Raw genomic sequence first — 14,215 nt, 5'->3', positions numbered from 1 at the left:
TTCCCAAACAGTGTGTCAGGACCAAACAGAATATTGTAGAGATGTCAAACATTATGGCAGGAGCGTCCTCTGACATCTCAGCTCTCTGCACAGGGTCTGGCGTGGGGCAGTCAAGGGAGACTTGGCCTTCCTGATCGTGTTGTAAGGCCCATCCCAGCAACTAAAAGGCACAAACACCTTTATCACGTAGTTAGGACATTTCCAGGGGAAAACCATGCCATGTAACACAGAGAGGGATGTGGTAAGAGTCTTCTTTACCCACCCTCCCCAAAATCTCACCTTCACAGCAATCATTCACCCCCATTCCTTTCCCTTAACTAAACAAACGAACAAATGAACAAAAAGCAACACTCCTCTTTCCCTACCCTGAGCTTGGTGACATTTCTACTGTTATGTGCCTATTAGCCTTCTTTGTGTTTCTGCCATTCTGCTTCCCACCTTCACCTCTTTCAGCCCAGTACATAAGCAGGATAGCAAAGGGCTCAGGAGCAGGGACTCTGGTGCCAGGTGGCTTGGATTTGAAATTTGGCTCTGCTGCTTATTAACTGTGTGACTTTAGGGAAGTTACTCAACCTTTCTGGGCCTTTGCCTCTTCACTCCTAAAATGAGAAGAACATTTATACTTCTTAGAGTTGTTGTGAGGATTCAAAGTATAGAAAATACTGCTTAGTGCACAGTAAGTGCCCAAAATAAACGCAAAAATCAATTTGAAACAGAGGCCCAGTGGCCTGGCCAAGTAACCAAAGGATCCACCTTCATTAAAAAGGCAGACGGCAGAGTGAATTGAAAATAATTACTCATCAAGTGTTTTCTCCTATCCTTGCCTTATGTGTTAAAGCCCACCATCTCCCTCCTCCTCTGTGCAATCCCAAACCTTATGCACGGCTTTATCCCAGAGTCTAGATTTTATCTGAACCCCACATTCTCACGGCTTTGGCAACCAAGCCCCATATGGGTAGGTCCTGTGCACATGCATGCTTGTTTCCTTTTTTCCTTTTCATTCTCATTGTCAATCACATAATTTTCAAATACTTATTTGTTTATTTTTTTTTAAGGAATCTCTATGCCCAATGTGGGGCTCAAACTCACAACCTGAGATCAAGAGTCACATGCTCTACTGACTGAGCCAGCCAGGCACCCCAAGATCTCCCCTTATGATATAGTCCAAACTCCTCACACATTCCAAACTCCAAGGACCTGTTTTTACTGGTGTGTATGGTTCATCTTATACCACCCACATGAAGCTCTACTTTGATAAATTGAAAAATGTTAGGCATGATTTTCTCAACTTGCTCCTTTTGAGATGTTCTGCTGCCAGTGCTCCTTATTTTCAGTGCTATGGCAGGAGTGGGGTTTTTCCCCAGCTTAGTGCATTCAGGGCCAAGGAGGGGGGCTCCAGTGTTCCATGAGGCAGGACCAAGTTAAAGGCAGGGATGGGGTGATAGAAAAGTAGCAGTGGAAGCCAGAAGGAAACTGGCAAGCCTATGGGGGAGAACCAGTTGACTGGCCTCACCAGAATGAAAATTAAGATAGAGATTTAGAGATGCTATTATAGTAAGGGAAGAAAACTAGCTAGTAGGGAGCATAATGTCCTGTAAGGCCACCATGTCTTACTGTGCAGGATGTGGACTGCCCCAATCTAGGGGCTCCGTTCACATAGACGACACACCAGTGAGTCCCATGAGCCATGCGACTCAGTGTCTCTGTGTATTAGACGTAGCCTACATCTGATAGCAGCTACCATAGGTAACCTCATTAGTGATCTCACACTTAACCAGCAAGGAGAAATTCTTACTACAGATGCTTTCCTTACATGCCCAGATGCTGTTAGAAAAACAACCAAGTAATTTAGGCACCACAGATAGGAAACTACTTTGTTTTTCTGGTGTATGTTTACAGACTCTTTTGCAAGGGTGATGCTTCCTACTTGCTGAAGTGGCTTCTTTAAATACCTCTGGACTGAGGTCTTTTAAAATACTTTTTGAGTCAAGGTGTAACATAACTCAGTAAGTATTTACATTACACGTGTATATACACAAACATACATATATACATATATATATACACACACAAACATATATATATATTCTTGTGTGTGTGTGTATATATACAAGTGTGTGTGTATATGGGGGGGCGGGGCGGGCATAGGGATAGGACCTACCCAAGTATGCTGCTTGGCTTGTGGACTCTGCCAGCCCTTCCCTGCGCAAGTCTTTGCTGGCATCCCCAGGGGTGGAGCAGTGGGCAGGGGAGCTCTCCAACATGAAGTTCTTGCTCCTGGACGTGCTGATGATCCGTGGTGGCAGAAGCACATTAATGACTGTCTGCAGGAGCAGCTGTACCTCTGGCTGTTCCAGCCACGGGCTATCTAAGGGACAGAGTTCGCAACAGGGAAGTGGAAAGAAAAGCAAATCACAAGGTAGACTTCCCACATTAGACACAGTAAAATTCAACTCTCTTTCCAATGCCAGACTAGAATACCCTAGAAACTCGGGTGTTTCCCCACCAAGTACAGCTTCTCCTCTGGACAAAAACAGCATCCCTGATACTGGGTGTTTTCTCCATAGTCAGCACCCAAGGGCTTGTGTTCTTAGCCAAATCTCCCGCTTACCATTGCGATCTGCTTTCTTTCTTTCTGCTCAAATACTCATAACGTATTGTCTTTACATTTGAGATAAACTTTCCCTAAAAGAAAAACACCCCAAGAAGGAAGAATAATGAAAGTATATTGGATTTAATGGCAATGGCGGGGTTTACGCTAAGCCTAATGGCAGTAGATTATAAAGTCCATTCACTTGTCAATTCACACCACACTGCATTTCAATTAATACCATCTTCTTAGTGGAAACAATGTTCTCCCGATTTTTGCTGTACTCAAGTGATTTTAAACAGGACACATCTTCCATGAAGTGGAGCAGAGAAACTCTTGACCCAGGGTAGCTAAACTGAAAAGAAAGGAAAACTCTATTTCCTAAGGCAACCCTGTTTAAATCATTCAGATGGACTTCAGTGATGGCCTTCATGGGAAAAAGAGTAAGAAATAATAGTCTGCCACTAAAGAAAGTACAACAGTGATAAATTTCCTTTAGTTAAATTAATCAGACCTTTGCTTCCAGATCCTACTGTGAGCACAAATGGGATGAGTAGATTTAAAAGCATCCCCTCCCTTCGCTCTTGATTGGTGAATGGGGAGATCACATGGCTTAAAGGAAAATCTTCTTTTAAAGCCTGTGCAGCAATAATAGAAAAAAAGATTAATTGACCCCACACCCATTTGGTATGTTTGTTTTTATACAGCACGATGAAGACGGTGATTCCCTGTTGGCTGCTCCTGGAAACTATGAGTTCAATTGCACAGTGTACAAGATTTACTCAAAGCTGATACTTTACCATTTGCTTGACATAACTGAGAGTTATATACCTAAAAAACAGTAACATCTTGAATATTAAATGCAAAATTGTAATACTTGTGGTCTGGCACAAAAAACAACTGCACATCCCCATTCATTTTCTCCATGTGTCCACCAATAAATATTTTAGAGATAGAAGAGAAGGAATAAATGATAGCTTGCCACCTGTTCATCTAGAAGTTATTTAGAAGTCCTCTGACCTCTGCATAAGGCCTTCTCCAAAACAGAAAGGAATAGGCAATATAGAAAGAAATATATGATCTCTGTACACAGGTTATAAAGATGTATCACTTTAGGGATCATTGTTTCCCTTCTGCATGGTAGCCAAAGCTCTTGCTTAATTTCTTTTGTACCATCACCCATTCTCTGGATTATGGACCATCAAGTATAGTTGTCAGACAATGGATGGGTCATTATCCATTTACATCAAGTGTGTATTTCCCATCAGTCACAGAGCTTACTGATGATCTACCATTCTCTAAAATCAGGTGACACACAGAAAGAGGCAGGGGAATTGGCATTCTGCACTTTTTGTCTTGGGAATATTATTTTAAGAAATAAAATAACTGGGAGAGTAAAAAAAAAAAAAAAAAAAAGAAACCCACAGTATTCAACCCACAATCATTAAAGTAAATTAAGATATTCAAAGTCTAGTAATAACATTTGAAAGAATTTTATATTGCAATTCTTTCTGTGAATAATTTAAAACCAGACTTTGAATATTACTGTGTCTTTTAATTAACAATTGTGGGCTGATTATCTGTGAACTATTATTTTCCTAAGGTTTTGCACACATTGGAAATGACTTAAGTGGTTCTTAAGATTGTGGCAGGACTGAATGACTCTGCTATTTTTGAGATCTCGAGAAGAATTACAGAAGCACAACTTAGGGCCAAGCTCAGGACTGAAGCTCCAAACGCATAAAAGTTTGGAGATGTTTACACTTTTGTTTCACAGATTTTGCCCAGCCTTTGCAGAAAAAATAGAGAGAACACCATGATCTGGTGCCTCAACCAGCAACTTAATGAGCGTGACAAACAGGTAAGGCAGTCACACCTGTATCTGCAATGCTACAAGCCGGACAACAGCTGTGCTGAAGGGCAGAGGTGGTGAGAGATAAGGGCTGAGATGAAGAAGGGGTAATCCATCAGCAACACTGGAAGGTCCTACCACTCCCATCACCTGAAATACAAACAGAGCACATGACCAGCCTTGACTATTGCAATTTCATGCAACCGTAGTAAGGGAGTCTCATTCAGTAATAATAAAATAATAATAATAATGATGATAATAATAATTTGAAGGTTGGGCATGTTACTTTCAATCTGTTCTTGCTGCCTTCTTCCGAAGGCATGTAATGTCTAGAGTCAGATCGAACATGACACTGGATTCAGCCAAGGTTTTGTAGAATGTTGTTGGTAGCTAACTATGTAAATAATGAGAGATGAACCAAAAACTATTCTAATCAGGAGATTGGACATACTTACTGGTGAATTCAAAGGAATGCAGTCCGCATTCTTTGATGGAGCAGATATTGACAACAATGATGATGGCATAGCTCTATTTGCACTAGGCATTCCAGCTATAGACTTATTGCTCAACTAGTTAAGCAGCAGATCCTACTCAATGAAATGCTCTAACATGGTTTCCACATTGTACAAAACCTTGTGAGGACCAGACTCTAGATATTACATCCATGGTAAAAAAAAGTTTTTTTTCTTCCCATAAATCCTAGACTGGCCAACTCATAGCATCATTTTGCACTAAAAAAGAAAAAAAAAATCTCTTTGCATTTTAAACTCCCCCACCCCAGACTACCTCAACGTCTAGCCAATTGTGCGGTCTCCACCACCCCACTCTCCAACTGGCAGCCCTCAACTCTCAGCGCAACTTAAAGAGGCAAATTGTCAAAGTAGTGCGTGGGAAGCAGCACACCAAAATCCCACCTGTGTAGGGATGGGCCCCTAATCTCCCCACGCACCACCTTGAGATGTACCTCACTGTTTTCAATGTCACCTGAGCCGTCTGTTTTCATGGGTAGGTAGGGGCACAAAGTGGTTGACCTGTAAATCTTCAATTCAGAGAAGTCAATAGCAGAGTTAGTTAAATTTTGCAAAGTTTCATAAGATTGCCACTTGGCTACTCACCAGATTGACACAGACATTGATCAGTGACCTAAGGTGAGGCAGGAAGGATATGATTGGCTGCCTCTGAAGTGTCAAACAAACCCCTTCAATCAAATTGCTGGCAGGCTCCCACTCAACCTGTCGCCTGGAATACAATATAGGAGCCATTAGCAGCGTGGCTCCCTTCTGGAGTCAGTCTGAAACAAGTGAATGAGACAGTGATTCTGACACCATCTAAGACAGGACAGGTGTCTGAGACAACAAAGTGCTTCACACGGGATGAAGTTTACCCATGTTGTTCCAAAAGCACAGAGCACACTGGGAAGGGAAGAAGATACTGAAAACGTAGCAGAGGCACTCCTGCCCCACTCGACTAATGAGACAAAATCTATTGAAGAAAAAACAGAGATGATGAATGGGTTGCATTTTAAGTTCCCTGGTTTTAGCTTTGAGAGAGGGTATAAGACTACAATTTTAGGAAACCCAGCATAGGGGCCATTACATCCAACAGAACTAATCTGACCACAGGCTGCATTTCTGAAATCTATTTATCAGACTACAATTGATCTCATCAGCTTTTACACCAGGATACAACTAATTAGATTTATATGGGTTAACTCCTGCCAAAAACATGACATTAGAAGATAATCGTCCATTTAAAAAAGGATTCTTTCTTGGCCTCCTAAGAAATGATATTTTTTGGCTACTTTCTATGGTCCTATAAGTGGTATAAATCTAAACACAATTAAATGGACATGGGATTTTCTGTAATAAAGTCAATCCAGTCTGTAATTGTCTTCGTGCCAAAAAAGCCATCTCTGTGGCCCCCAAATAAACAGGTTGGGTTTTACTGATCTCAACACTATTTCCAAATATCATCCTGCAAACAATTTCTAAGTTTATATTTCCAACCAACGTAGAATATCTATAATGATGAAATGAAAATGTTCATAAGTGAGGATATATTGACATCCCTGATTCTCAAGTAACCTACAAGGTCAGGTTCAATCAACATTTCCCTTGTTGAACTGAGATCACCTAAAAAAATTAAATCCAAGGCAACCTCAAATTCTGAGGCTGTACCCCAAATAAATTGCCTATAATCGGCCAATCTATGCATTAATTCAGAAATCTACTTTTAAGAAGCATGATGTTCTCTATAATGGGCTTGATTATATGACAAATGAGTCAGCTATGGAGATGTTTAATATCTTAACATACAAAATTTTTTAAGAAAAAAAACTTATTTTGACACACCCTTGTAAGAATTATAAGACTGTGGCCATTTACCAAAGGGCACAAATGTTCCACTGGGACCACTAAAAACATAGGTGTGCTGTAAGGACACAGACATTTCCATGCCACTGAAATAAATAACCTTGAAATAACATATAGGCATTCGTCATCATGTTATAAAGGAATATAGGAACAAAATATCAACTGCTGGAATGAAATCTTTCAATTTCTTTTTTATAAATCCAACAGCTCCTGATGGCTATATAAATGAACAAAAGAGCACAGGCTAAAACCTGGAAAAGTTCTGACAAATTGAATGCTAAGTGCTACAAATTCTTGGACAAGAGTTGCATTGATTTGTGGTTAATATTAAAGGGACCGAAAATGCTCTCATGAAATCAAACTTGAAATTTCTGAGTTAGTAGGTTTATCAACATTTAATCAATTGAACTGTCTGTCTACAAGTTTCCAAACTGGACTCAGATCTCCAGGTAGTCTGGTTCCTTGCATAGAAAGGTTATCAGTGAATAATGCAGGTTACTGAACAGAGATCAAAGGGTAATTGTGTTAATTTAGTATCACCCTGAATTAGATGAAAAGGTGAAACTTAGGTATTTGTTATTAATCCTGGGATTCTTTCCAGCTCCTATGTGGCTGCTTATTATTAAGATTTGCCTTTCTCTAAACTGGTAACTAAACTACTATGCTAAAGACAGTATTTTTTGAACATCAGATTAATTTTTCTTTTCTCCTCAGTGGTTTTATTTATAAGGCATACTCTGCTTTATTTCAAAAGAAATTGAAGGATACTCACTGAATTTCTTATGTTTGTCAGATGAGGAACATGATAGCTAAGAAATGAACAGAACTTTCAAGATGAACACATATAATTTTAAAGAATATGTTATTTCTTCAAAATGTAGACCCTGCTACTCATGCATCCATATACCTGGTTAGCTATGCACGTATGCCAACAGAAAACTTTCAAGTCATTCATATAACTCCAGATTGTGCCGCCATCTTAAAAGACGGTAACCCCCAACTTTGAATCCGCAATATCAACGGTTGACCAGGAGGCCTTCTCACCTCAAAGTAGGCATCTTATGAATTTTGTTGAACATTCTATCCAGTCTCTTTAAAATGAGGATAAGGGCTGGCCTCACTGCCTCGGCTGTCCAATCGGTAATGGGTAGCATCTCCATGATGTAGCGCCGAAGCCCACGGCTCTCCATTGTCTGGGTGTCGTATGGTGCCAGCTTCAGAAGGGAGTGTGCAATTTCTGCCAACCTGCATTTTTTTTTTAAAGAATAAGCGTAGAATGCCACAATGGGGATTTCCCCGTATAGCACCATGTTAATAAGCCTTCTTTCAGCATACCAACCCCCTGAACTAAAAACATTCTTCCCTCTACCTTCTATCCCTTAGGTCTTCTTGCATGACCAATACATTGATACCTGCACATACATATTAGCAAAGAATCATAGAATATTCCAGAGGGTAAATGTGAATAGCATCTGATGAGTAAATTAAAACCTAGAGAGATTAAGGACAGGCCAAACATATCTAGAGAATATGTATGCATGTATATGTATGTGAGGATACACACATACACAAATACATACCTACATGCATATATGTGAAAGGTACGTATATACACAAATATGGGTATAAAACAAAACTTAAACTTTAAATGTACAATAAAATCACTAATATCAAGGGCTCAAATAAACTTCATGTCTCCATAGCTCCTTTGCTGCCCATAGTTAAGGTCAAAGGCATATATATATATATATATATATATATATATATATATATAATGTTTTATTTATTTATTTTGACAGAGAGAGAGCGAGCAACCTTGGGAGGAACAGAGGAGAGAGGGAGAGAGAGAATCCCTAGCAGGCTCCATGCTGCCAGAGCAGAGCCCAAAATGGGGCCCGATCTCACAAACTGTGAGATCATGACCTGAGGTGAAATCAAGAGTCAGAAACTTGACCAACTGAGCCACCCAAGCACACCAAGGGAATGTACTTCCTCCAAGTGTAGCCCAGGGTCTGTCACCAGACACAGGTCCATGCTCTATGTCCTAAGTACAGAATTTCTGAAGGTGAGCTGACCAACAGGACTGATTGGGCAAGTGTGTTTCTAGTAAATGCAATAGTTGGTTAACTAAATAAATTTCAAAACTAAACATGGGTTTCCAACTTGTAAATAATACAAATATAATGGTATACATGGTATTTAAAAAGCCAATTGAATTTATTTTTTTAAGTTTATTTATTTATTTTGAGAGAGAGAGAGAGAAAGAGAGAGAGGGGAGGGGAGGACCAGAGAGAGAATCCCAAGCAGGCTCTGCACTGTCAGTGCAGAGCCCAACATGGGACTAGATCACATGAACCCTGAAACTATAACCTGAGCTGAAATTGAGAGTCAAATACTTAACCAACTGAGCCACCCACGTGCCCCTGAATTTAATTTTATATGAAGAAGAAAGCATTTTATTTATTTTTAGTCAAATGTTTCATTTTACTTAACTTTAGTTTTTTTTATTACAGTATAGATAACAGTGTTATGCTAGTTTCAGGTGTACAATAGAGTGATTGAATGATTCTATACACTACCCAGTGCTCATTGTTAGTGTACTCTTAATCGCCTTCACCTGTTTCACCCATTCCCCCCACCTACCTCCCCTCTGGCAACCTCTAGTTTGTTCTCTACAGTGAAGAGTCTGTTTCTTGTTTGCCTCTTTTTTCTTTGTTCCTTTGTTCTGTTTCTTAAATTCCACACATGAGTGAGATGTCATGGAATCAGTCTTTCCCTTATTCCACTTAGCAGTATACCCTTTAGCTCCATCCATGCTGTTGCAAATGGCAAGATTTCATTCTTTTCTGTGACTGGGTAATAATCCATTCCATTCCTATATATATATATATATATATATATATATATATATATATATATATTCCACATTTTCTTTGTCCATTCATTCATCTATGGATGGATTGGATTCTTGAGTTGCTTCCATATCTTGGCTATTGTAAATAATGCTGCAATAAACAGGGTGCATTTACCTTTTTGAATTAGTATTTTCATTTTCTTTGGGTAAATACCCAGTGGTGGAGTTACTGGATCATATGGTAATTCTATTTTTAATGTTTTGAGGAAACTTCACACTGTTTTCCACAGTGGCTTCACCAGTTTGCATTCCCACCAACAGTGCATGGGGGTTCTTTTATAAAGAAAGCATTTTAGGGGTGCCTGGCTGGCTCAGTTGTGGAACATGCGACTCCTGATCTCAGGGTTGAAGGTTTGAGCCCCTCGTTGGATATAGAAATTATTTGAAATCTTAAAAAAAATGAGACAGCACTTTAAACTTTTACAGTGCTTCACTATCAAATACATTGAGTAGATGCAGAATGTGTAGAAGATGATATTAAGAGGCAAAGCATACTCATTCATGGTAATATCTTGCATCTACGTTATATGATTTGAACCTCACTTTTTTTCCAGGGGAAAAAAACTTATATTTTAAAATATATATCCAGGACTCCTATCACAGTGACTGAAATGTCCATATTCTTTAAGGTACTAGAAATTCCTTTGAAAACAAGTTTCTTTAAGTAAAGGGTAATTAAGCCACTCTTACCAATTATTTGAATCTTTTGTTTCAATCAGCATATGTCTAGCCAGACATCCAAAGTATGCTATGGAAGCAGAATTCAGGACAGGGGGATTCTGATGGAAAAGGGGAATAGAGAGGCCTCATGTTGTCTAAGAGTGCATGTATACATGGTACCATCAGGACGCATGCATGTGCTAAGGGTTTTCAGAATATTACTAAAGGCGAAGAGGAGATTCCAAGTAAAGGGACATCAGAAATCAGCTTTTATATTTTTTCTTTTTTTTTTAATGTTTAATTATTTTTGAGAGAGAAAGAGAGACAGAGTGCAAGTAGGGGAGGGGCAGAGAGAGAAGGAGACACAGAATCCGAAGCAGGCTCCAGGCTCCCAGCTGCCAGCACAGAACCTGATGCGGGGCTTGAACTCACGAACCATGAAATCATGACCTGAGCCAAATTAAGACTTTATTTGTAAACAATCTCTACACCCAATGTGGGGCTAAAACTCACAACCCTGAGATCAAGGGTTGCACATTCTACCAACTGAGCCAACCAGGCACCCCAAGTTTTTCTTCTCCCTTTTTTTTTCTTTTCTATTTTTTTTTTTTTTTTGAAGCAAATTACCTTGGAAAAGCCCTGAAGATATAATCCTCAATCTCATGGTTAAAAGAGATCTTTTCTTTTCTTTTTTTTTTTCTGAAAGAGATCTTAATAGCTCTTGGGCAGTGAGGTCCATAAGTTGGACCCCTGACTGGATCCTCTTTAATAAATACAGCCTAAAGTAGAAATAAAAGATTTCATTTCTCAGGCCCCACTCTAGATTTAATGAATAAGAATATCCAAGGATTGGGCCCAGAAATCTGTCTATTTTTTACTTTAACTTTGAAAATTTTCAACATATACAAAGGTAGAGAGGCAAGTATATAATGAGCCCCTCATGTACCCATCACCCAGATTTAACAGTGTTCAATTCACAATCACTCCTGTTTAATTTATACCCCCAATCACTCCCCTTCCCCCTACTCCAAACTACTTTGAAGTAAATCCAAAGCATCAAATCATTTTATCAGTACAGATATTTCAGTGTGTGTCTCTAAGGTTAAGGACTCAAAAAAAAAAAAAAAAAAAAACCACAATACAATTATGACAGCTACCAAGTTAAAAATAATTACTATGAAAAGAAAGCTATCTTGTCAGTTTTCGAAATTCCCACATTATTTCATGATTCTTTTTTTTTTTAACATTTATTTTTATCTTGGAGGAGACAGAGAGTGAGTGGGGGAGGGACAAAGAGAGAGGAAGACGTAGGATCTGAAGCAGGCTCCAGGCTCTGAGCTGTCAGCACAGAGCCTGACGTGGGGCTTAAGCTCACAAACTGCGAGATCATGACCTGAGCTGAAGTTGGACGCTTAACCGACTGAGCCACCCAGGTGCCCCTATTTCATGATTCTTAAATAAACTTCTTAAAAAAACAAATAAGAATAAAATAAGACCCATACATTCAATGGGTTGGTATTTCTCTTGAGTTTCTTTTAATTTGCAGGTTTTTCCTCTTCTGCTCTTGTTTGATTCTCTTGTAATTTATTTCTTGAGGAAATCAGCTGCTTGTCCTGTAATGTTTTCCACACTCTAGATTTTGCTGATAGACTCTCCATGCTATCATTTAATCTATCCCACTGCTTCCAAATTTAATTCCATTTGTGGTCAGACTAGGGGTTAGACTAGATTAGCTTTTGATTTTCTGGAAAGCATATTTCACAGGTGATGTGCATTTTCATCAGGAGACACATGATTCCTGCTAGTCAGTCTCTATGATGTCAGCTGCATAGATCCTAGGCATCACTAGGCATCACTGCATAGATCCACTAATTCATTAGAAGTAGTGCAATAACAATGTTGTGTCACTCTTTTTCTCATGCATTGACAATAACATTCTAATAAGGAGAAATTTCTCTTTGATTACTCCAAAAGAGACAAGGCAAATGCTTGACAGGACTTATATTTTAAGAGCTCCTAGTGATTCTGACAGGCACTCTGGTTTAGGAATCACAGCCAAGCCACTGTCTCTCTAACACCTGGGTCGCTCTACAATGACTTCGTCTGATTAGCACCATGGTTGGGGAATTCACTACTACATAATGCAGCTCCCTCCACCTTTGGAGGTCTAAACTCTGAGAAGCTCTCCTCATATTAGGTCCCCCAATTCCCTCAGTTTCTTCCTTTTGGCTTAATCTGGAAGCCTGAATTCAATCCATCTTCCCCATGTCAACCCTTCATTATCAAGAAACGGTTATTGTCTTCTCTCCAGACTGAACATCGTACTTGAGGAAATTGTGTGTGAACGCGCATGTCTTAAAGAAATCATTTTAAACAGCCCGTGCCTTCTTCCGTTTATCTCTTTCTCACAAATGTGCCACGCAGAAAATTCTTTACTTTTCAGGTTGTTTGTATGACAGATAAGAGCATATCTACCTGCACATATTTCTTTCCCCTTATTATTTTATAGATAACATTAAGAAATGCTTGGGAAAGGATCAAACTGTCTATTTTAAGTATAAAAACAATATTTAGAACTGAACTTGAGTCATTTATGCATTACTATCTGAATTTCTCTAATCCCTGCTGGTGTTAAAAAATGAATTTGCACTGAGCATAAAACAAACAGTTCCTTTAATATAGTCTTTGCTGCATTAGCAGATGATAATCTCTTGGTCAAAAAAAAAAAAAAATTCCTATGGTCCTTTCCCAGTGACAACACAAGAGATTTTCCCATTGAGAAGGAGAGTTGAAGAGATGTAGGCAGAGAGCTGAGGGCAGAGATGGGGGAGAGAGAGGGACATAGAGACATGGGGAGGGAGGAGAGAAGGAAAGAATTTGCAGAACTTATTATCCTGCTATATACACTGCTGGGTTAGGCAAATGAAACACTGGATTCCCTTAGGGCAGTAACTCTATCTAACCAAGAATCTGGAGATGCTTGCAGTCAACCCTATAATGCAGGAGTGAAGATTGCCTCTTGTACTGTCTCTTGGTTCTTTGCCTTGAATTAAATATTTCATGTAAATATCTCCCTATCTTTTATATCATGGCATTCCTGTTTTACCAAACCTCTCTCCTTGAGTCGTACTATCCATTCTTATGACATAAAACACCACCTAGGTGCTCACAGTTCTGGCTTCTACATATATCCAAATGTATATTTAGTTTGTAATAGAAAACCTAACATATCTTTTGATTGGTGCAGGGCCAAAGTACACGGGTCTATCCCTACTTAACAGCGTACAATATTTCTGTTTGGCCAGAGATAATGGCAGGTCCGTTTTTGTCAAAAGCTTGTTGTGAGAAATTGCATGAATAGAGGTCATTTAGCAGAGGTCCTGGCAGTAAAAATGTTGCCTATCCTCCAATAGGCAATGAAATAACTGTGCTTTTCAATGACATTATCTTGGCTTCAGATAGGTCGCTCTTGCTGAAGTACATTATGATGTTAGCCAACTTTCAGTACCAACAGGCCTCTAGCCACATCAAACTGGCATTTTATCTATTATGGAGGTTTTGTTCATCACTCTTTCCTTTTAGCAAACACCAACCAGGAGATATTTCTTATTCTTTGTATTTTAAAAAAGCAATGTTTTATCAAACAACTAATTGTTTTTATCTTATCGACACTATGATTTTGTAATTGGTCATTTCCTCCTCATTGCTGTGATAACTCAGAAGCTCAAAATCAAGTTTATGGTCATGAATAGCATCTAATCTGATCAAATCATATAGATTTCCTATGTTAATGTTATCATAAACATAATTATTTCCCTGCTAATTTT

General features: G+C 39.1%; 1 protein-coding gene across 7 annotated transcripts in view; it reads right to left on the bottom strand.

The window, feature by feature from the left end:
• The window catches only part of UNC80 (unc-80 subunit of NALCN channel complex), a 228,938-nt gene that overhangs the window by 22,980 nt on the left and 191,743 nt on the right, over positions 1-14,215 (bottom strand). For all 7 annotated transcript variants that reach the window (XM_086719512.1, XM_086719513.1, XM_086719516.1 and 4 more), the window contains 5 exons: positions 7,859-8,059; positions 5,558-5,681; positions 4,467-4,592; positions 3,105-3,228; positions 2,162-2,368 (listed from right to left, as the gene is read on the bottom strand). In XM_086719512.1, coding sequence (XP_086575638.1) covers positions 2,162-2,368; positions 3,105-3,228; positions 4,467-4,592; positions 5,558-5,681; positions 7,859-8,059 — 782 coding nt within the window. The remainder of the gene's footprint in view (positions 1-2,161; positions 2,369-3,104; positions 3,229-4,466; positions 4,593-5,557; positions 5,682-7,858; positions 8,060-14,215) is intronic.

The sequence above is a fragment of the Puma concolor genome, chromosome C1, assembly GCF_028749965.1.
Source record: "Puma concolor isolate L17-30 chromosome C1, mPumCon1.1.hap2, whole genome shotgun sequence".
Taxonomy (NCBI): domain Eukaryota; kingdom Metazoa; phylum Chordata; class Mammalia; order Carnivora; family Felidae; genus Puma; species Puma concolor.
The sequence above is the reverse complement of the archived record's forward strand: the minus strand, read 5'-3'. Positions and strand labels throughout refer to the sequence as shown.